This window comes from Alosa alosa, chromosome 7 (assembly GCF_017589495.1).
Source record: "Alosa alosa isolate M-15738 ecotype Scorff River chromosome 7, AALO_Geno_1.1, whole genome shotgun sequence".
Lineage (NCBI taxonomy): Eukaryota > Metazoa > Chordata > Actinopteri > Clupeiformes > Clupeidae > Alosa > Alosa alosa.
Window position 1 is genome coordinate 29,118,010 of NC_063195.1, and position 21,271 is coordinate 29,139,280.

The 21,271-nt window shown below is 40.1% G+C and overlaps 1 protein-coding gene across 3 annotated transcripts in view; it reads left to right on the forward strand.

The window, feature by feature from the left end:
• LOC125298393 (integrin alpha-X-like) overlaps positions 1–18,300 on the forward strand; it is a 45,020-nt gene extending 26,720 nt beyond the window's left edge. The window contains exons 3-31 of one of the 3 annotated variants that reach the window (XM_048249095.1): positions 427–545; positions 786–847; positions 933–1,044; positions 3,157–3,287; positions 3,409–3,551; positions 3,757–3,913; positions 4,302–4,437; positions 4,569–4,642; positions 4,761–4,884; positions 5,463–5,605; positions 5,863–6,003; positions 10,958–11,155; positions 11,311–11,435; positions 12,394–12,548; positions 12,834–13,000; positions 13,583–13,699; positions 13,995–14,065; positions 14,190–14,334; positions 14,435–14,533; positions 14,760–14,839; positions 15,107–15,178; positions 15,340–15,418; positions 15,647–15,754; positions 15,855–15,902; positions 16,134–16,241; positions 16,350–16,451; positions 16,549–16,584; positions 16,897–17,007; positions 17,140–18,300. In XM_048249095.1, coding sequence (XP_048105052.1) covers positions 427–545; positions 786–847; positions 933–1,044; positions 3,157–3,287; positions 3,409–3,551; positions 3,757–3,913; positions 4,302–4,437; positions 4,569–4,642; positions 4,761–4,884; positions 5,463–5,605; positions 5,863–6,003; positions 10,958–11,155; positions 11,311–11,435; positions 12,394–12,548; positions 12,834–13,000; positions 13,583–13,699; positions 13,995–14,065; positions 14,190–14,334; positions 14,435–14,533; positions 14,760–14,839; positions 15,107–15,178; positions 15,340–15,418; positions 15,647–15,754; positions 15,855–15,902; positions 16,134–16,241; positions 16,350–16,451; positions 16,549–16,584; positions 16,897–17,007; positions 17,140–17,340 — 3,364 coding nt within the window. In that variant the 3' untranslated portion in view covers positions 17,341–18,300. Of the gene's footprint in view, positions 1–426; positions 546–785; positions 848–932; positions 1,045–3,156; positions 3,288–3,408; positions 3,552–3,756; positions 3,914–4,301; positions 4,438–4,568; positions 4,643–4,760; positions 4,885–5,462; positions 5,606–5,862; positions 6,004–10,957; positions 11,156–11,310; positions 11,436–12,393; positions 12,549–12,833; positions 13,001–13,582; positions 13,700–13,994; positions 14,066–14,189; positions 14,335–14,434; positions 14,534–14,759; positions 14,840–15,106; positions 15,179–15,339; positions 15,419–15,646; positions 15,755–15,854; positions 15,903–16,133; positions 16,242–16,349; positions 16,452–16,548; positions 16,585–16,896; positions 17,008–17,139 lie in introns of those variants that run through there. The other 2 variants (XM_048249096.1, XM_048249097.1) reach the window with 2 other exon arrangements.
• The last annotated feature ends 2,971 nt before the right edge of the window (positions 18,301–21,271 follow it).

A 21,271-nucleotide genomic window follows, 5' to 3' on the forward strand; every position in this document is an offset into this window, starting at 1 on the left:
CACACCACCGTAACCGCACCTTCTTCCTCTGGAACTGTGTGTGATAGTCCATATCTGATATGTTGTACAGCAGAGGTTGTCGAGCCTTTTCAAGCTCCGTCTTCTCTCAATACCTTTGTGCTGTGTGTTAACTGTAAAGACTGTCCACACATCTTAAATCTACACTTGTCCACTTACGCAAAGGGGAAATCCGGTATATAAGAACTGGGTTTATTTTTGGATGAGTGTAAATGTTCATTGGGGACCAAAATGACATCAATCAAAGTAGTTCTGAGTAAGATTGGAATGTGCAATTACAACGAGAGAGCATATGGCAGTTTCATTTGTAATCAATGCCATTGCACCCAGATACTGTATAAAGACAATAGATTGCGTTCAGTCAATGGATATGAACTATGTATCAGAAAACATTTGTTCCATTAACAGGATTGTTGTCAGTGCACCACTTCAAAACAATGGAACTGGTGGGGTCTTCCTGTGTAATGACACAAGTCCACACTGCCATCCCATTCCACTACTGAGGGCAGCAGAGGCCGATTCTGAAGGTCTGTCCAGTCATCTGCATTTGTTGACCAGGGGCGCGTTTCCCAAAACCAGTTTCTAACCTGTTAGCAACTTAGTTGGTTAGCAATGGGAAATTGCATTGCAACCAACAAAGTTGCTAACTTAATTACCAACTGTGGTTTTGGGAAACGCGCCCCTGTATAGTAACCTGTCTGTCTCTGCCTTCTTATGCAATCATAAGACCCATGTGTCACATCAGTTACACTATTTTTCCTACTCAGATTTTATCAAGGCAGTTGGAATGTCGGTCAGTGTCAGAGCAAAACCAACCGTCCAGTTTACTGTAAGTACACTGCTGTTTCACATTTCTTTTTCTTCAAAATGCATTTTAGTGTGATGACATGTCCATCACTCTAATTTCTCTTCAGGCCTGCAGTCCTTCATGGAGTCATGAGTGTGATGGGACCCCCTATCTCAACAGCATCTGTTATCAGTGGAGCAGCAGAGGCCAGGTTTCTAACATCACCTCAGCATTTAAAGGTTTGCAGCTCCAACTCTTTATTTTAGCATAACAGGGTAGCTGACAGGATGATGCAACTTCATGCCATGTTTATGTGTAGAGATAACTTGCAACCCTTTGAAGGACTTATATCCTGGTGTAGTGACACCATTATTGTTATTATTATTATTTCTATTTATTGTAGTTTTGTGGACGTCCATTCATGAGTGACTGTACACCAACAGAGTTTTCTGTGAATATCTTGAGAACCGTAGGGCCTACTGTAGGATGACACAGTAATCATACGTAAGACACATACACACACAGTAGACATATGTATGCATTCATGCACATGCACACACAGGCGCACACACAGGCACACACACAAGCACATGCACGCACACACACACACACACACACACACACACACACACACACACATAAATATAAACACAAACACGTACACGCACACATGCACACAATTCAAGAATTTGCACACACATGCACACAATTCAAGAATTATGAACAGGCAAAATGGGGGTGGTGTTGTATAAAATGTATTTTATATGTGAAATCTATGAACTAATCATGTTTTGGTACTTGTTGTCTACCAGATACCAGTGAGAATTAAGTGTGCACACACACGACACGCACAAACATGCACACGCACACAAACACATAAACACACACACACACACACACACATGCACCCACACATACAAACACACCTACACACACACACACACACACACACACACACACACACACACACACGCAAAAACACACACAAATGTCAGCCAGAGATATTGTCATTACAACGCCTAATTTTTGCTTTTTCATTTTTAGTTAGGTGGCACTATACATGAAATGAATGGTTATGGGATGGGTTGACATGGCCCTTTAAGACCATGTTAAGACCACCAGACTCGTTTGTGGTGATTTAACATATAGGAGACCACACGTAGATAAGCGTTACCAAAATATGTTTATTAAAGTAATAATGTATGCCAAACGTGAACTACAGTCAGTATCCATGAAATGATGAGAAAATAAAAGTGTAGTGTAAATCAGGGTAAAATGTAAAATGCAGTCTAAAGATAAAGGCAACGCATGTTCTCCTGGATAGAGGGAACCTCGAACCCAGCCAGGTAGCCTCTTATATAGCTGGATGCCCTGATCAGCTGACTAGCAACAACACTGAGAACCTGTGCATTGACTCCGCCCTGCAACACAGAGAAACAAAGATAGGCAAACAGAGACCAACAGTATCATAACACCTTCCCCCATAAAGACAGAGGACCCTCAAAGAGGACCTCTGTCTAACCACATAACCCCTCACCCTACAGCAGTACTCTGCCACTAGGAAATGCACTACAATGTATATGAAAGACCATAACAGACAGAGGACAGACAAGTTACAGCTGTATCACTCACACGGGGCACGAGACAATGTGCAAGGAATGTAAAAAACTCAGGGGATTATGATCAGAATAGACCACAACTGGAGCAACACCCCCTCCCACATAAATATCAAAAAATTGAAGAGCCCAAATCAGAGCTAAAGCCTCTTTTTCTATGGTCGAATAATACATACAAAAAAGGTGGTCCTCCTAGGCCCTACGGTTCTCGAGATATTCACGGAAAACTCTGGAATTCTAAAAGAATTCAGGAAGCAGTTCTGTATGCATTATTGTAACAGATGGGCTAGGTTATTGGTAAAGTAGTTGAATAGCACACAAACACACACGACACGCACAAACACGCACACAAACACATAAACACACATACACACGCACCCTCACACACATGCACCCACACATACACACATACCTACATACACAAACACACACACACGCACACACAAAAACACACAAAGAAAACTAACTTACATGCAGGGACACACACTCAAAAAACACACACAAAAGCACACATACACAAAAACAACCACACACTCTGCACACACTCAATTACAAACACACAAAAAAGTAGGAAATGAACACAATTTGACAAGCGTGACTTATTTTTGTGGAAAAAATGTGCTGGACTGGGTGACGGTCACTCTGCGGTACTTCTAGTTATAATAATAATGGGGGGTGTTGTGGTGTAGCCTACGCAATGAATGTTCACATGTATTCCACCAATTACATTGTCAGAGTGCACAAAGCAAAAAGTGGACCTAGTATTCCTCTTTGACGGGTCCAGTAGCATGAAGAAAGAGGATTTCACAAAAAATAAAGAGTTCATCAAGACCATCATGAATAAGATGCAGAACACATCAATTCAAGTAAACTTATTTTATCATTTCTATTTTTCTCACTGTAAGAATTTGTGAGATTGTTTGACCTCAGTTGTTCTTGGCCTGCAAATATTTAATCTTTGTATTGTTTGTTTGTTTTCTTAATCAGTTTGCAGCAGTTCAGTTCTCTTTAAATTTCAAGACAGTTTTCACATTTAAAGACTTCCAGGACAAGAAAGCCCTGAAAAAACTGGACGATGAACCACATATGAAAAATCTGACAAACACACACCGGGCCTTGAACTTCACTCTGTAAGTACTGTTCTTTCCTTCATTCATTCATTCATTCATTTATTTATTTATTTATTTATTATTATATTTATTTATTATATTATTATATTTAATACCCTTTAAATGTTATTGTATTATATTACATGATATTATATTGTATTGTATTGTATTAAATTATATTATTATATTATTACTTTACATTGTTTATTATTTCTTTGCAATGCAGGTTTAATCTATTTGACAAACAAGAGAGTGGTAGACACCCAGATGCAATAAAGGCAGTGGTCATCATCACTGATGGCAATCCTTCAGACACTAACAAAATGGGAGGATACATTTTAGAAAAATATGAAGCCAGACACATCATCCGATTTGTCATTGCGGTGTGTAATGCATGTTTGTTTTGTTTATCTTTTTTTGAATCCCACAGTGGGGTCAGAATCACATGAAAGATGATCAGTTCCTCATGCCATATCACTGCATAAGCAGTATGCCACAGTGTAACATGTGTGTTCACAAAATGCTATCACTGACATGGGATATATAAAAAGTATACATTATACATATACATTCACATTTAAAACTACAATATCCAGCTTCTAACATTTCAAATTTTCTTCCTTCTGTATGAAGCTCTGGGGGTGCTTTTGCTATTTCCAATTCCCATCACCCTGTGGTCAGATCTTCTAAATATTATATGTTGTCATGGAAAAGCACAGTCCTTAGTCATTCAGCAGTCATTTTATTGATAATTATTTTTCTTTCCAAAAGGTTGGAAAAGTGGACATGAAAAAACTCGAAACATTGGCATCAGAGCCCAAATCCAATAATTCCTTCTACATTCAGGATTATGCTGGGCTCAATGGTCTTCTGACAAACTTGCAAACGAAGATCTTCAACATAGAAGGTAATGCCAACTCATGTATTTGTACAATGACTGTTTTGCAGTTTGAGATTGTTATGTCCTCAGTGTGTCATCCATGTTGTTCATGTTGTTCATGTTTTCATGTTCATGTGGTTTGACTTGATGTGTTTAAGGCTCTAAACAGGACCTGGCTCAGACATGGGAAAAAGAACTTTCACAGAGTGGAATGAGTGCTGAGTTTACTGAGGTGAGACAAGCGTGATTAAAAACAAAGAAAGATTAATACTGTGTGAAATATTATTTAGAAACATATAACATCATTTTCAGTACAAATATAAATTGCTTCTCAATGTTTTTCACAACAGGACACATTGATTCTAGGATCAGTAGGATCCAATAACTGGAAAGGATCTCTTTATCAGATTAAGGATAAGAATTCACCTGAGATAGAAATTCAAGACCCAGACATGAAGACTGATTCTTATATGGGTGAGTTCATGATTATGTAAGTTTGCCAGATCGAGTAGCGGATCTGTAGTTTGATGGAATGAGACATAAGAAACTACAAATTTGACATGCTTCTGATGTCGCAATACATCATACTTTCATAAAATGTGGGCGGTGGTAGTGTAGTGGTTAAGGAACTGGGCTAGCGTGCAGTAGCCTGAAAGTTGTCGGTTCAATTCCCGGCTACCACTGTTGTGCCCTTGAGCAAGGCACTTAACCCCAAGTTGCTCCGGGGACAATGTAATCCCTTGTAATATAGTTGACATATGTAAGTCGCTTTGGCTAAAAATGCGTCAGCCAAATGTAATGTAATATTGTAATGTAATAATAAAATCATGCAACATACTCTACCTTGTCTGTGGACATCGTTATTTGCAAAGCTGGTGCTGGATAAAAAACAACAACCTGCGACAGAGGAAAAGTGCTTCAGTGTTGCTTTAAATTAAAATCATAATTAATCTAGGCATTTTTTTCCCGAAAGGGTTAATTCAGAGCAGCAGATGAGTAGAGTAGCATTCACTTTATCATATTTTTATGTATTTTTATGTATTGTCTTAAAGGCTACTCTGTTTCTGTTGGAAAGAAGAATGGCGTTCCTTTGTACTTTACGGGTGCTCCCAGATACAAACACAGGGGACAGGTCATTGTCTTCAGCAACATTGGAGGTCAATGGAACGTCACAAAAAGAGTTGACAGTGAGCAGGTTAGTTGTGACTGGATTATATGGGCTATGGGTAATTATTATTTCTATTGAAAATGATCACCTTTGTTACAGCATTTCATTTTATGGCACAGAAAGAATAACCCGCAACTGGTCATATGTAGGGATGTACTGTAGGTACACGTTTGTTTTGGATGCTAGATTTAAAAATCTGAGTACAACACTTTTGATGCTGTGCTTGAAAGAGTTTGTGAGTACCTGTACAGTATGATGACTGTGGGATTATCGTTGTGTTTTAGCTTGGATCTTATTTTGGGGCGGAGCTGTGTGCTGTTGACATTGACTCTGATGGCACCACTGACTTCCTGATGGTCGGGGCTCCCCTCTATTATGAGCCTCAGAGAGAGGGCCGCATGTATGTGTATGCCCTTACGGAAGAGGTAACTAGCACTTTATTTCTCTAACAGCAAAATGTGTATGTGTAACGCTCATAGCATCGTACATGCTAGGTCTGTTAGCAAGACCTCCCTACATACACAGCACATTGTCTTCAGGATCTTCTCCAACACACATCCTCTACATACTTACAGCACACTGCCCCCACCTACCCACACACACACACACACACACACACACACACACACACACACACACAGTCACTGCTACACTCCCCTCCCACCCATCTTCATCACACACATCTTCATCACTCACATACATCATACATACAGTACTCTGCTTGCAATTTCAGTAAGTCCCTTCACCATACTTGCAGCACACTGCCCCCCAATACACAGCACATTGTCTCATGAGGAAGCTTCTCCAACACACATATTGCACACTGCCCTCTCCCCACATACACAGCACACTATCCCATCTCCCCTGTCATCCCCCCAACACACACACCAAGACCCCTGGCAGTTGGGTTAGCCCCTTGAGCCGTGGATCTGCCCAAGGTTTCTTCCTTGGTAAGGGAGTTTTTTTTATGCAGCCCTTGCCACTTAATCTACTAAACCCCTCTTCTACTGCACTTTTACCCCCCCACTTTGCACAAATAGGCTGACACCAGACATAATTTCACTGCATTTCTTACTTCCAGTAACTATATGCATGTGACAATAAACTTCCTTGTATCCTTGTATCCTTGTAAGTGTGTGTTTAAACAGCAGGGTTGCCTCAACCTTTTTAAACAATACAATACCGAGACTCAGGATGAAGTAGTAAGCATTATGTAGCAAAGTGAATTACCACTGATAACTTTAAAATAAAACAAATTTGAATCACCGCACAGTGGTACATTATTATGACCGCCCAGCAAAAGCCGAAAACGGCGATCATATAGGTTTGAATCAGATTTTTTTTCAAATTTCCAGGTCAATGATTCCCGGGACACTGAAAGACCGGGGTAGACAAAACTTGGTGGGCATGTAACCCCATATGGATAGCATGGAACCATCGTTTTCGTTTTGATCTGTAGCCCCCACGCTGGACTGCACCCGGGAGGGTAGGGCAGACACAGTTTTCTGTGAATATCTCGAGAACCGTAAGGTTTAGGAGGACCATTATTTTTTTTTGTATGTTGATCTCAAGGGGGCCATGTCAACGCATTCCATAACCACTCATTTCATGTATAGCGCCACCTAGTTAAACACAAAAAAGTAAAAATGAGGTGGTGTAATTGAAGGTATCTGTGACCTAACATAGTCAAAACTGCACAAAATTGGAAGTGTAGGATCATTATGACACCCTCTGTATGCACGCCAAGTTTTGTGGAATTCCGTTCATGGGGGGCCACACAATAAATTAATTTATGTTACTATACACCAACTGGGCCTGTAGGTGGCCGGAGACAGTTTTCTGTGAATATCTCGAGAACCGTTGGGGCCTAGGAGGTCCACCTTTTTTTGTATGTTGGTCTTAAGGGGGGCATGTCAACCCATCCCATTACCACTTATTTCATGTATAGCGCCACCTAGTTAAAATTAAAAGCATAAAATTAGGTGTTTTCATCTCTCAATATCTCTGGCTGACAAGGTCAAAAAACTGCACAAAATTAAAAAGTGTAGGATCATTATGACACCCTCTGAATGCATGCCAAGTTTTGTGTACTTTTCGTTCATGGGGGCCTTACAATAAAATAATTTATGTGTACATTTAGTGGCGGAGCACCAACAAGGATTCGGGACACTGAAGACCGGGTACACAAAACAATGAGCATGTACCCCATATGGATAGCATGGAACCGTCATTTTTAAGTTTTCATCTGCAGCCCCAGCTGGACTGGACCCCGAAGGAGGGTAGGGCAGACACAGTTCTCTGTGAATCTTTTTATGGTATGTTGGTCTCAAGGGCCCACATAAACCTGGCTCATAATCACTCATTTGTGATTCCCCGGTAAAAATGAAAATCAGTAGGATTAAAAGAAAGCCAAAATAAATATTCATCATCATCATCATGGCTGCATTTTTCAGTATTGGCGAGAAGTAGTCGTTTGTCCACTAGATGGCGCGATCGTTGCAGTGAGGCGTAATTTTGTTGGAAGTTAAAAAGGGTTGGAAAAACAATGGGCGCTTCATACAAGGACTGTAATTTACACAGCGAACATCTAATAAGGATAGGGGCGATGTTCACATGAAGTGTAAATTCCCATTTCTTCTTGAAGCCTAAATAAATCTGAGGATGTTTATCGGACATGCTTGGTTTTACTGCAGGCACGTTAATCTTGTAATATCAATAAGGACCTAGGTAATGTTAACGTTAGCGTTGGTTGAGTGATGGAGGCATTTGATTTATTGCATTTGTAGAAAACTATAAATCTTTACGGTTATACCAAGCAAATGTATAGCAGCACTGTTTGTATCTTTCGACTGTCATTTATTGCATCGTGCTACAAAATCATTCTGTGCAATGGAAGATTTACCAACGTTACACGGGTCTGATGCAGTTTTGCCTATACATGTCGTGGGACTGAGGCGCCTGTTTATTTTTTTTTTAAGTCGCGTGCAGGGTGTGAGAGGGGAATCGATGTGCTTTGATTACAGCTTGGTAGTTGTAGTCTGTGAAATTAAAAGCACGTGTGTGTGAAGTATCCAAACAATGACACCTTCATTTCATTATGGCTGTTTTAGCAAAACACCTTAAGCTACTGTGTAGTAGGTCCCATTTAGAAGTGGCTACTTCATTTTGGCGCTTTCATTGACTCATGGAGCTCGCGTGAATGTTATTACAACTTTTCGCCCGCGATATGACAGTTTAAGTCCGCTTTGATACTGTAAGTAAGCCATTGGTTTCAAAGGAGATTTTATTTGTGTCGCCAGCATAGCCTATTGACAATTTATGTTGTCAATAGGCCTACCTTATAATCCTACCTGTAGCTTAGGGAAGCCAACAACTTTCTATTAGGATCTAGTTTGTTAGTTACCGCTTTGTCATAACTCCCTGATGCATTTTTGCATTTAGAATAGCCAGAGCGTGTATATCTCAATCGGAAAAATTAAACAATATCGGTGCCTATGGACTAGGCTGGGTGAACCCAGCCTGATCTGCCCGCTATTTTTTTTTTGATTTCTTAAAAGATTGAGCTTGGTCTGATGAAAGCCAGACTAGCCATGGACCTCAGTTAAACAATGCAAGGAAACATGAATCAGCCTATATTTGCACTAACAATAACGGACAAAAGCTCTTTCAACGTTGGCCCGTTAAAATGTGTATGAACAGTCTAGCGGCGCATTTCATCAAGGCCCATTTGGACATGTCAGTTATTTGCACCACTGGTTAGATGTAAAACAGCACTTTCAGACTAGGCTACTGTTACTTAATTTGTGCATTAACAATAACGTTTCAGACTACTGTTACTTAATTTGTGCATTGACAATAAAGTATTACATGAACTAAAGATGACTAAAATCTTATGTAGAAGAAGAAACATTCACAAAAATCCATCCATCCAAAAATGACCTTTGTTTTTGATAGCTGTTGAAAACGACATGGAACTGACAGAGATGTTTTGTTTATAAATACATAAAAAATAAATAAATAAATAACATTATGCTGATACCTTTTGCTTTTCCCAAATACAATGTAGCCTACAGGTGTAAGTGACCTTTCATCAATCCAGTTGCAATGGATGAACTGTGATGAACTGCCCTACTTGTGATTGTTTAGAGATTTTAAAGGTTTTATAACAATTCTACATCTTCTTTGGCTATTCTACAATCTATTCACCTTTTCAGCACCAGTAGGGTACTTTCTGTGCAGCCGCACACACACACACTCAGGCATGCCAAACAAGCATACACAAAAGTTTCAAGAGTGGGGGGGATGGAGTAAAATATGGAGACAAATTGAAGTGTGATTTATTTTCGCGGAACGGATGTACAGGACTGAGCGGCGGTCATATTTTGTACCGCTATGCGGTACATCTAGTTACAGTGGTTCCTAACCTGGGGTCCGCAGACCCCACTAGGGGGCGCCAGAGTTTGCAGGGTGTCCGCACAATGTTGCCTGGGCTGAGGTTGTAAGGTTACCAAAATTATATTTGTGCACATTAAATGTATAAAATCCCAATAACACACCCAATTGGATAATCAAAATTCTGTATGATCCAAATTAAAACATATTTTTGTTCCACATTTAAATAGCTATGTATTACCTCTGACCGCTGAACTTATAAAGTTCTGTATAATAAGTTTGTAATTAATCACTTTATTCTTTGTCTGTGTATGCGGGTAGGAGTTCGGGTAGGGGGTCCTGGCTTGTCTTAGACACAGGCAAAGGGGCCTTCAAGGAAAAAAGGTTGGGAAACACTGCATTATAAGACCGCCACATCCGCAAACTAGGCTTATAACGTTACTTACAATATATAGGCTAAATGTACTGTAGTCTTCACAAAGGCTAAGACTAATGTCAAACACCCTACAGTTATAGAGTTAATTTACCTTTACAGGGCTGCCAACGTGCGTGGAGCCAATCAAATGAATGAGTCTCACGGTCAATGCGTGAGAGTTGACAGCCTTGCCTTTACTCGAGTGAAAGTACTTAAAGACATCTAATAATAGGGTCCTTGGTTGAAAATGGCCAACAAAATTCTGGCTAAACTTATATATTTGATTAATTAATGCTTTCTGGAAATCCTTCTGTGTGGTAATGAAAGTGAGTATGGCTAATCTATCTGTTAGGTTATAGCACCATTTTCCCATTTTAAACTATTATATGACATTTTCTCGGAAGTAAAATGAAATTAAAAGTTTTAATAGTTTGGCCAAAAACAGTGTCACACAGTTAACATTCTAGTAACATCCAAAAAGAGCCCTGCTGCCTCTACGTAACAAATATAATGAATGGTTTCCTGGTCTCCTTCCAGCCAAGGCACTAATCTGCATATTACCCCACCCACAGAACAATCTGGAGAAGATGCAGAACATTTCAGAGTCGTCTCAGGGCAGGTTTGCCTCCTCCATGGCCTCCCTAAGGGACCTCAATGGTGATGGGCTCCAAGACCTGGCAGTGGGAGCCCCACTGGAGGACAACCAGAGAGGAGCCGTCTATATATACCTCGGAGACAAAACTACGGGAATTCGCCAAGAGTATAGTCAGGTAATAAACGACTCTTCTCATTTGTCTTTACATTTAAATGTGAACTACTTCTTCTTATTCACTGACACAAAACCCTCTAGAGTAGATTTTTTGTTGTGGCTTTCCTTTATGAAAACATGTTTCCCAATTAAAATATCTCTTTGCCAACTGTGCAGCGCATCAGAGCGAAAATGCTGTCAGAAGGTTTGCAGCAGTTTGGGGTGGCCATTGATGGGAAGTCCGACGTGGATGGACTGACGGAAATTGCAGTGGGCGCTCGTGGACAGGTGGTTCTGCTAAAGTAAGATACAAACTTTCAATGATTGAACCAGGCCATCCACCATTTAATTCTGTTTATTATATGGCTCTTCACAATGCAAGTAGAATGCTCCATTGACTTGAATGGGATTTCCGAAAGTTCTAGCGGTCATTATTTCTTGGGAAAGGACCTCTGAAAACAAGAATGACCGCTGTCAATGGCAATGGCGGAGTTTGCGCTTGGAATTTCATTCAAAAGTGAAAGCAGACGGTTGATCAGCTGTGTTCTAAAGAATGTTTGATTCAAGTTCAGCGTGTGTTGCGAACTATTTGTTTCTCAGCAAAAGCTACGACGAAACGGTAACAAATAAGTGTAAAGAGACATATCATGGAGTTTATTTTTTCGTTTTGGCAAGTAGTCCGATAATAAAGCGGGATAATGTATAGAGCGCCCGGTCATTATGGGAAATAAGTCCCTTCAGGGCGAAACAAGACCCCTCGCTGGCTGGCGTCGGGGGGCGGTTAAGCCTTTGTCGGACTTATTTTCCCCATAATGACCGGCGTTCTATACATTATCCCTTACTTAATTCTTTGAATGATTCAAAATGGTGTCATTCAACAACAAAGACCTATGTTTTGAGATGAAGTGAGAGATTTGTTAGATGTCAGTAATTTGTTATGGCATGTAATAGTAAGTGCAATAGAATGTGAATGAAGAAGTAGGTAGAAATGCGGCAGAGGCGTAAGAAGTTGAAATCAGATGTACAGAAAAGGGAATGTCAGATAGACATTTAATGTGGGATTGATAGTTGTGTGGTCATGCTGAAGTGGACCTGTGCTCTTTGTTGCTGGGCTTTCTTCAGGGGACTCTTCTCCTGCTTACGGTGCCATAATGGCAGGGCAGGTGTGCTTTTACCAGTTAGCCACAGGTAGTGAAGCCCCCCCTGTTATTCAGTGCTTTTATATGATGTAACCGTCCCCTATCCCAACATGCTCCACAGGTCCAAGCCCATCTTTACTGTGTCGCCGCACCTCTCATTCAGCCCCTCAGAGATCAGCATCCAGCAGTTTGACTGCGCCGAGCACAAGGAGGATTTCCCTGTGTTCTACGTGACCATCTGCTTCAAGATGAGCGAGCAAACCAGAAGCACAAACGGTACTTTTGATCAGGATCACTAACACTGTTTCCAGAGGATTGTATGTTATCTGTAGGTTGATGTGTGATACTGTGTCAGTGAGTGAAATTTATTTTACAATGTGATGAAGATCAGTCAGGATGAGCTGTTGAAATTTTGGTGATCAAAGGTCAAAGTCACTATGACCTCACAAACATGTATGTTCAGAAGCCTCATACTGACCGTGGAGAGCTAATTGTAGTTTCCTTGTGAGTGATGTGAGCTGTTTGTGAGCTTGTGTTTGTTCGCCATGTCTCTGTCGCCAGATGCACTGAGCAAAGGGATTCAGTTGGACTATGACCTGGTTGTTGATTCCCAAAGAAAAAACAGCCGAGGTTTCCTTGCTGCAAAAAATGTCACTTTGAGAAGTGTTCAGTCAAGGCTTCATCTAAATAAGAATACAACTTGCCAAAATCACACCATCTATATGCAAGTAGGTCACATCTTTAACATGTTATCCTAACAGCTAATGGAATGATGTCAGTTTGTGTAAATCCACTATGGTATGTTTTTTATTGACCACACCACTGTCAGGATGATGGTGAATTCAGCTAGCCCAGTGAATGTCTGTCTGTCATGGCAGCACAGGGCTCTTTGAATATGATCTGCCTCCCCCGAAATCCACATGTTTAATTTGCTACGATGCTGATATTAGTGCTCATGTCAAGTGGATATATTATGTGCAATAGTGGGTATGTGCAATAGTGGATATGTGCAATAGTGGGTATATTATGTGCAATAGTGGGTATATTATGTGCAATAGTGGATATGTGCAATTGTGGGTATGTGCAATAGTGAATATGTGCAATAGTGGGTATATTATGTGCAATAGTGGATATGTGCAATAGTGGGTATATTATGTGCAATAGTGAATATGTGCAATTGTGGGTATGTGCAATAGTGGATATGTGTAATAGTGGGTATATTATGTACAATAGTGGGTATATTATGTGCAATAGTGGATATGTGCAATAGTGGCTACTGGTGGGATACTTACTGAGTCTCTCTCCCGTAGAGCTGTGTAATGGACACACTTTCTCCTGTCGTGCTCAAAGTGAACTTCTCCCAAGCTGAGAGCCAGCAGTCTTATGGGATTTTAAATGTTGACAGCAAGAAATTGGCCATGGTGGAGGTAGGCCTTGATTACCAGACGTTATGAATCATTTGTGGCTTTTATGAGAATTAATGTTCAGTAACAAAATAATATTAATAATAATAATATTTCAGCATAGAAATTCGTTTTAATTATTTATTTTTTGGTCACCGGAAGTGGTCAGTTTTCAGTGTGTTGCAATGATTGAATTTAGTGAAGAGTCATTATAAGAACATCACAGACTTTGTTCAGTATTAAAGATAAAAGAAATCACTTCTACTCTAATGCTTTTGGCATTTTTATAGAAGTTAACCATCATACTAATGTTTGGCAGGTGCCCTTTGAAAAATCATGTGGACACAATGACACATGTGTGGCAAAGCTAAAAATGGACTTCAACTTCACGTGAGTCACTCTTTAAAGCAACATTATACAGCACCTCCCAGCCAGCAATCTGACCCACCATGGCATCACCTGAGCATGGTTTTATCAGCTGTCGTGAGTAAAATGAACTCTTATGTCCCAACAGCTCCACAGAACTGGTGTTGTTTACTGATCAGGAGTATTTACATGTGAGAGTGGAACTGGCAAATGAGGGTGATGATTCTTATAACACCAGCCTCCTTTTCAAGTATCCAGAAGGCCTGTCTCACTCAAAGTTAACACCTATCAAGGTAGTAGCAACATAGACAGCTGACTTTTTTTATTCAAAATTCATCATATTTTATGTGATGTTTATTTTATCTGAGTTGTTTTGTTTTAATTCCCTGAAAGCAAAACAAGAGAGCGCTGACTCGATGTACAGGAGACCAAGACAAAACTGACCTTACCATCTGCAGTGTGAGTCTTCCTGTCTTCCGCAGTGAAAGTTGGGTAAGTGTTTCAATTCAACAACAACACAAGCACACGCACACGCACACGCACACGCACACGCACACGCACACACACACACACACACACATACATACCCCCACACAAACACACACAGATCCCAATTGACATTGAACGATAAGTTAGGAATCCAGCATTCCTTGGTAGGCATTTGGGCCCATGTGGAATAAATGGTTCCTAGTTCCCTGAGTTCTTGTTCTCTCTACAGGCCATATTCAATGAGTCCTTTTACATCACCCCCAGTCTAGATTGGAATGATTTCTTTGCAATTACCATCACTGCACACAGGTAATCCATGTCACTGAGTTTTTAATTCACCCTCCATACATCCTCTTTGGAACAGGAGCGAAGTGGAAGTTTATCATCCGAACAAATTGTATGCTATTCCATAGTCTGTTCCTGCCCTGCATTCTGAAATCAATCAAAAATGTCCATGCACTTCTTTAGAAAAAGATTACCCAATTAAGAATCCTTGAAATGATTGGTTCTCATAAAATGTTTATTGAAGTGTTTAAAGAAATGTGTGGATGCTGTAATGTTTTGTGGATTTTACAGTGACAATGGGGGGGACTATCCTGTAACAAAGACTCTTCCTGTACGTTTTGCTGTCAACCTGAATGTGAAGTTGTAAGTCTGCTGGGTTGTCCTAGTGTTGTTTTTGTCTCCACCAAAACATATTAAACCTTGTCCACATACCACCATTACAACAGCATTAAGTTATGATTGAAAATAAACATGTTTATCAGTAAGTAATTCTGACATGCATGTCTTTGTGTTTACATCTCAAGCTGGGACACCCGCGAGGCCTCATACCTTGATTACTCATTAGAAGACAAAGGACCCAAAACACTTAGACATATGTATCAGGTAGCCTACCTTCAATCCAATGCAGCGTGACTGCAAATGCCCATGGAGCTACACATCTTTCATATCACATATTATATGTGTCATTTAGTACCAAAGTATTGCCCAGAGAATGTATTTGTTAAAGTCTTATTATCTCATATTACAACTGTATTCACAAACTTCACAGCATTGTTGAAAGACCATCATGTCTTTAGATCTGATTCTGTTTGTCACACTGTTACGTCACAGGTAGCCAACATGGGAAGGGTGCCTCTGCCGGTCACAGTAAATTTTACCTTTCCAACAAAACCTGAGAACCACTTTGAAATCCGTGATTACAGAATTTCACACGACAAGGTGATCTTGCATATCAATCCCACAAAAATATGATCCATCTGCATTTCATGTTCTGTGTGCTCATTAGGAAGGTAACTCAAGATAACATTTGTTTTTCAAGGGTAATGAAACAATCCAGTGTGATGACCCTGAGGATACAAGTACTCCGGTAAAACCACTTTTTGAGTGCCTGGATTATCTGAGGGACATTTCCTCGCTTAACCTAAGCAGATAGAGAATTGTGGAAAAACTGATTTCTAAACTAGTAACCTGTTTTAATTTCAGCAATTAAAATTTCAGCAGTGTTACAGATTTTGGTGGGCCATTCCCCTCAAGCTGTCATTACTTTTGAACTGTTGTTGATATTTTCAGTCAAGCAAAGCCTTTGTTTGTTTCACAGAACTGTACAGACTGCAAGATGGTGAGGTGTTTCATTCCCATATTAAAGATCTCTGACAAGGTCAAGTTCACACTGACCGTGGATGCTGTCTACAACCTCAGTCCAAATGTGAGTCTGCATGTCTGATTCATACTAGTCTGCATGGCTGTAATAACTAAATGCTGTTAGCTCAAATGAAGGGTGTGAACCATCCACTGACACTACAGTGTTCTTCAGGAATATACATTCTCTGAAAAGAGATATAAGGTGGAATACAAAAGTTCTGCGCAGATCAGCTATAATGAAACACGTTATGTGCAGACTGGAAATGACCAAACTGTAAGTTGGTTCCATTTTAAATAATTAAATAGTTCTGATACGTACAGCTACACACAAGTGTCTGCAGTCATGTTCACTGATGGTTGTTTCACGGCAGGTTACTGGAGCAGTTCCAGACTTCCCTTGGAATCAGGTAACGCAGCGTTTGTATTCACAGTTTATGGAGGAAGGGCAAGTCTTTAAAACAACTAGGTTCGCCCATCCACATAAACCCTCATTACAAACAGATTGTTTATAAGTGGTGCGCAGACGGTAATATTCAGTGTTTAATAACCTTTCACGACTGTTTGACCCTTTTGTTCCTAAAAATCACTCATTACACAAACAAATTGTTTACAAGTGGTGTGCATGTTTAATGGAATTTGTTAATAATTTGACATGGACAGTAATGTTCAGTGTTTAATAACCTTTCACAACTGTTGACCCTTTTTCTCCTGTAATGTAGGGCGTAACCAAAGTTGAGTTCATTGTCCCAATCCACCAACCTCTGATCATAGGTTTAGCAAGTAGCGGAGGACTGCTGCTGCTCATCATCATTGCTGTAGCTCTATACAAGGTATAGTGGGGTTTGGGTATATTGCATATGACCAATTCTATATTAGATTTTTTGATATCACTATAGTATTTCACCTTTTTTCTCTCTCTCTGTGTTTCTCTCTCTGTGTTTCTCTCTCTGTTTCCTCGAAAGTGTGGATTTTTCAAGCGTAAAAAATTCGGCGAAGAGAACGATATTTACTGCAACAAGGAGATGACTCCAGAAGACCCCGAGGAGGCGGCACAGCCGCTTGAGGCCAAGCCTCTCGTGAACGAGGCTCCCACAGAAAATGGCTCCCCTGCTAGTCCCGACTCGGAGGAAGCACAGAAAGTAGATGCTGATTGTGAACAGTGAAGTCATCTCCTGCTTCTCAAAAGTACTGCCTTGCACTCTATAACTGAAAATTCTAAATATGTATAATCCTGCCTGCTGTACAGTAAATGCTGAAAGTAGTAGTGGTCATCATTTTAGTGTAATAATTTTTAACTTAATTGCATGATTTGAGCTCAGCGGTCATAGCCTGCATGTGTCTTCCATTACTTAGATACCAGTGGGTCACAAAATTCATCACCATTTTCACATTTAAAATATAAACATTTATATTTGATATGTTTGGTATGTCCAAAAATAGTCCTGCTCTCTCTTTGGACATAAAAATCACTCTGTCTAAGGGTCATCTGCCAGGTTGTGAAATAACATAAGATCTGAAGACTAAAGAGACAAGAGAGTGATTCAAACAATAAAGAAAATATAGGAATATATTCCTTTAACTACTGGGAAAATATTCCAAATGATTGCCTCGGCCCAATTGAACAGCATTGGACTCACATAAAGAAAGTGAATTTCATTAAGTCACCCAGATGGTCTATAGAAAAGGTTGACCCGTATCAGAGGAAGATACTAACTAGAGAGAAACCACCACACTCAAACCATTACCCCAAAAAATCTACAGAGTCCAGTTATGGTGAAGTAGACCATAATCATAAGAGCTATCTATAAAACTGGACTCCATTGGGAATAGAAAGGCCAATGATTTCAGAGATCCACATTAAAGCATTTATGGATGTTTCTTAAGTATACCTGAATAACTGTTTTGTGTGTATCATTTTAAACATGTTAAAATAATACTTGAATGTATTTTGTACAGTTTCAGTGATAATTTAGTGATATTGTAATGTTTGTAGATGCCTTTTGAAGACTATCATTGTCCAAGCCTGAGTTTTAGTGATAACTTTTTTTCGTGTGGGTTGCAGTGCCCATGGCTCACCCGAAGCAACCACTGTCATGAATTAAAAGCTTTTTATACAGTGGGAATTGATTGTGCAGGCCCAAGTTCTTTCTCTTCTCCCTGTTGTGGCATTAGAAGATGCACTCTGCAAAAGCCTTTTTGAGCTCAAAGGAATAAGTTGGTACCTCTATGTGTCTCAGCCTAATGTACCTGGCAATGGCTGATATCATACATCCCTCTCGCTTAAGCTATCAAAAAAAAATCTGTTAGCGTTACACAACTGCAGTAGGCTTCGAAATGTGGCACATTGGAGATTCACAGCACATGCACAGACGTCATAGTGACAAGTAACGTTATGTACATTGTGTCCCCAGCACTTGTCAAATCAAACTACTGTATATGCCAATGTTTATGTCTCCAGAACGTTTCAAACCAAACTGACGCCCATGTTTAATACAATTATTTTAATACAATACGGCTGGGACAGAGAAGTTTGAGTAACATGTTAGATTCAGTAGAGAAACACCGGGCAGTGAATTGATAACACAAGAAGGTCAAATCAACACTGCCTCACCAGAGGTAGCCTACAGATCAAGTTGGTTTAAATCTGAATGGTTGGATGTAAACTAACTAAGAATGTCGAGGCATGATTTCAGTAATTCATAAATATAAATCAATAGAGGGTTTTCTGTACTGGTACAAAAAAATAAAAATGAGAGCACAATTTAGTAAAATGAGCACACCATTTACTAAAATGTGTGCACGATTTAATAAATTGTGCTAACAATTTAATGTGCGCACGATTTACTAAATTGAGAGCACAATTTAGTAAAATGAGTGCATTATTTAGTAAAACTTGTGCACGATTTTGTAAACTGTGCACACGATTCAGTAAAATGAATTTTCTGGATATACACCAAAAAATATTTTGCAATTACATCTCCAGGGTTCCGTACTGTAGTCCTACTTTTGAATGTTTGTTTTGTATCTATTCTTTTGTTTACTTTTTGTGCAGTTGATCGATTGTCTGACTCACAAGGGCATTTTTTTTCCCTTTACACTTTTGACCTCTGCCTTCGAGGGGTACTGTGATCTTCGGTATGTTAAAACAGCAAACTTTGATTTTTGCTACCCCAGAGCCAACTTGCAATGCAATTTGCCATAGGTAATTAGCTTTAATTAACACCCAGATCTCCTTTTAGAAGATGGCAGCTTTGGTTCCTTTTTGTAAAGGGGAAAAAAACCCTCACCGAAATAGAAGAAGGGTTCACTGGCCTGCCAGAGTAGCTATCTAACTCTTCACCTTCATTGAGGTTTTTTTTGGCAAGCGGAGTGCATTACCACCATCTGATGGACTAAGGTATAATGGCATGTGTACCCTGTAGCCTCGTTCTGGCTGCCAGATGAATTGGAGTTGAGAGAGATCCGTTCAGCAATATTCGCCATGCCACTGGGTGGCAGTAAAAAACATAATAATTGACAACATTAGGGGTAAAGTTCATTTTGAAGTTTGTATTTACAGAATTCCCCCTTTTATATATTATTTGTTAACTTATTTTATTGATGATGTACTGTATGTGGTGGAATATGCTGCTCTTTGTGCAATTTAATTGCCCCCCGGGGATGAATAAAGTGATTTGAATTGAATTGAATTGAAAATAGATGCCCGACAAGTGCCCAAAAAGCATTGCAATATGGCTGCTGAGTGTAGGGACTTGTCTAAAAGGACTTTGGTTTAGATACATACAGTGATGGTCAAAAGTGTTGACCCATGCTCATTGAGCTCAATGCAAATCAAACCAGCTAATAGGCTAACTGAAATAACACCATGCCAATCTCTAGGTATGGAGAAGGGTACAAGGATACAAGGATACAATGAAGTTCATTGTCACATGCATATAGTTACTGGAAGTAAGAAATGCAGTGAAATTATGTCTGGTGTCAGCCTATTTGTGCAAAGTGGGGGGGTAAAAAGTGCAGTAGAAGAGGGGTTTAGTAGATTAAGTGGCAAGGGCTGCATAAGAAAGGTGAGGGAGGATTGGAATTGGGGGGCACCAACAAGGAGCACCCAAGAGCAACAGGGGCAAGGAAAAACTCCCTTACCAAGGAAGAAACCTTGGGCAGTGTGCAGCAAGTATGTAGAGGAGGCTTACTGTAGCAAGCAGTGTGCTGTATGTATGTGAAGTGATGATGTAAGTGTGTGTGTTGGGGGGGGGGGGGAGTGAATGAGTGCAAAGTCAGTATAGTGTGAGTTCAGAGTTGGGAAATGTTTGAGAGTGCTGAGGAGTGAATGTGTGCAAAGTCAGTATAGTGTGAGTTCAGAGTTCGGATGGCCTGGGGATAAAAACTTCTCCTGAGTCTCTCAGTTCTTGGCGTCTTCTTGATTTCAGCGGTAGGAATAATCCATTGTTAGGATTAGAAGAGTCCTTCAGAATCTTTTGGGCTCTTAGGAGTACTCTTCTGGAATAGATATCTTGTAGAGCAGGGAGTTGAGTTTTTATAGTATGTTCAGCTGAGCGCACTACTCTCTGCAGAGTACTACAATCTCTAACTGTGGAGTTCCCATACCAGGTGATGATGCTACCAGTTAGAACACTCTCAACCACTGAAGTGTAGAAGGCCTTAATGATGGATGTAGAAACTTTGAATTTCCTTAGCTGACGAAGGAAGTAGAGTCGTTGTCTGGACTTCTTCAGAACATATTGAGTGTTAACAGTCCATGTTAAGTCTTCAGTAATGTGGACACCAAGGTATTTAAAACTTGTGACTCTCTCTACAGGTTGCCCGCTGATCATTAGTGGGGTGTAACTGTAGTTCTGCTGCTTCCTTCTGTAATCCACTACCATTTCCTTGGTTTTATTGATATTCAGTGTCAAGCTGTTAGATTGACACCACTGTGCCACCTCATCAACCTGATCCAAGTAGAACTGTTCATTGTTGTTACTAATCAGGCCCAAGATCACTGTGTCATCTGCAAACTTGATGATGGAGGTATGACTACTGTTGGCTTTGCAGTCATGTGTGTAGATGTTGTACAGCAGTGGACTCAAAACACAG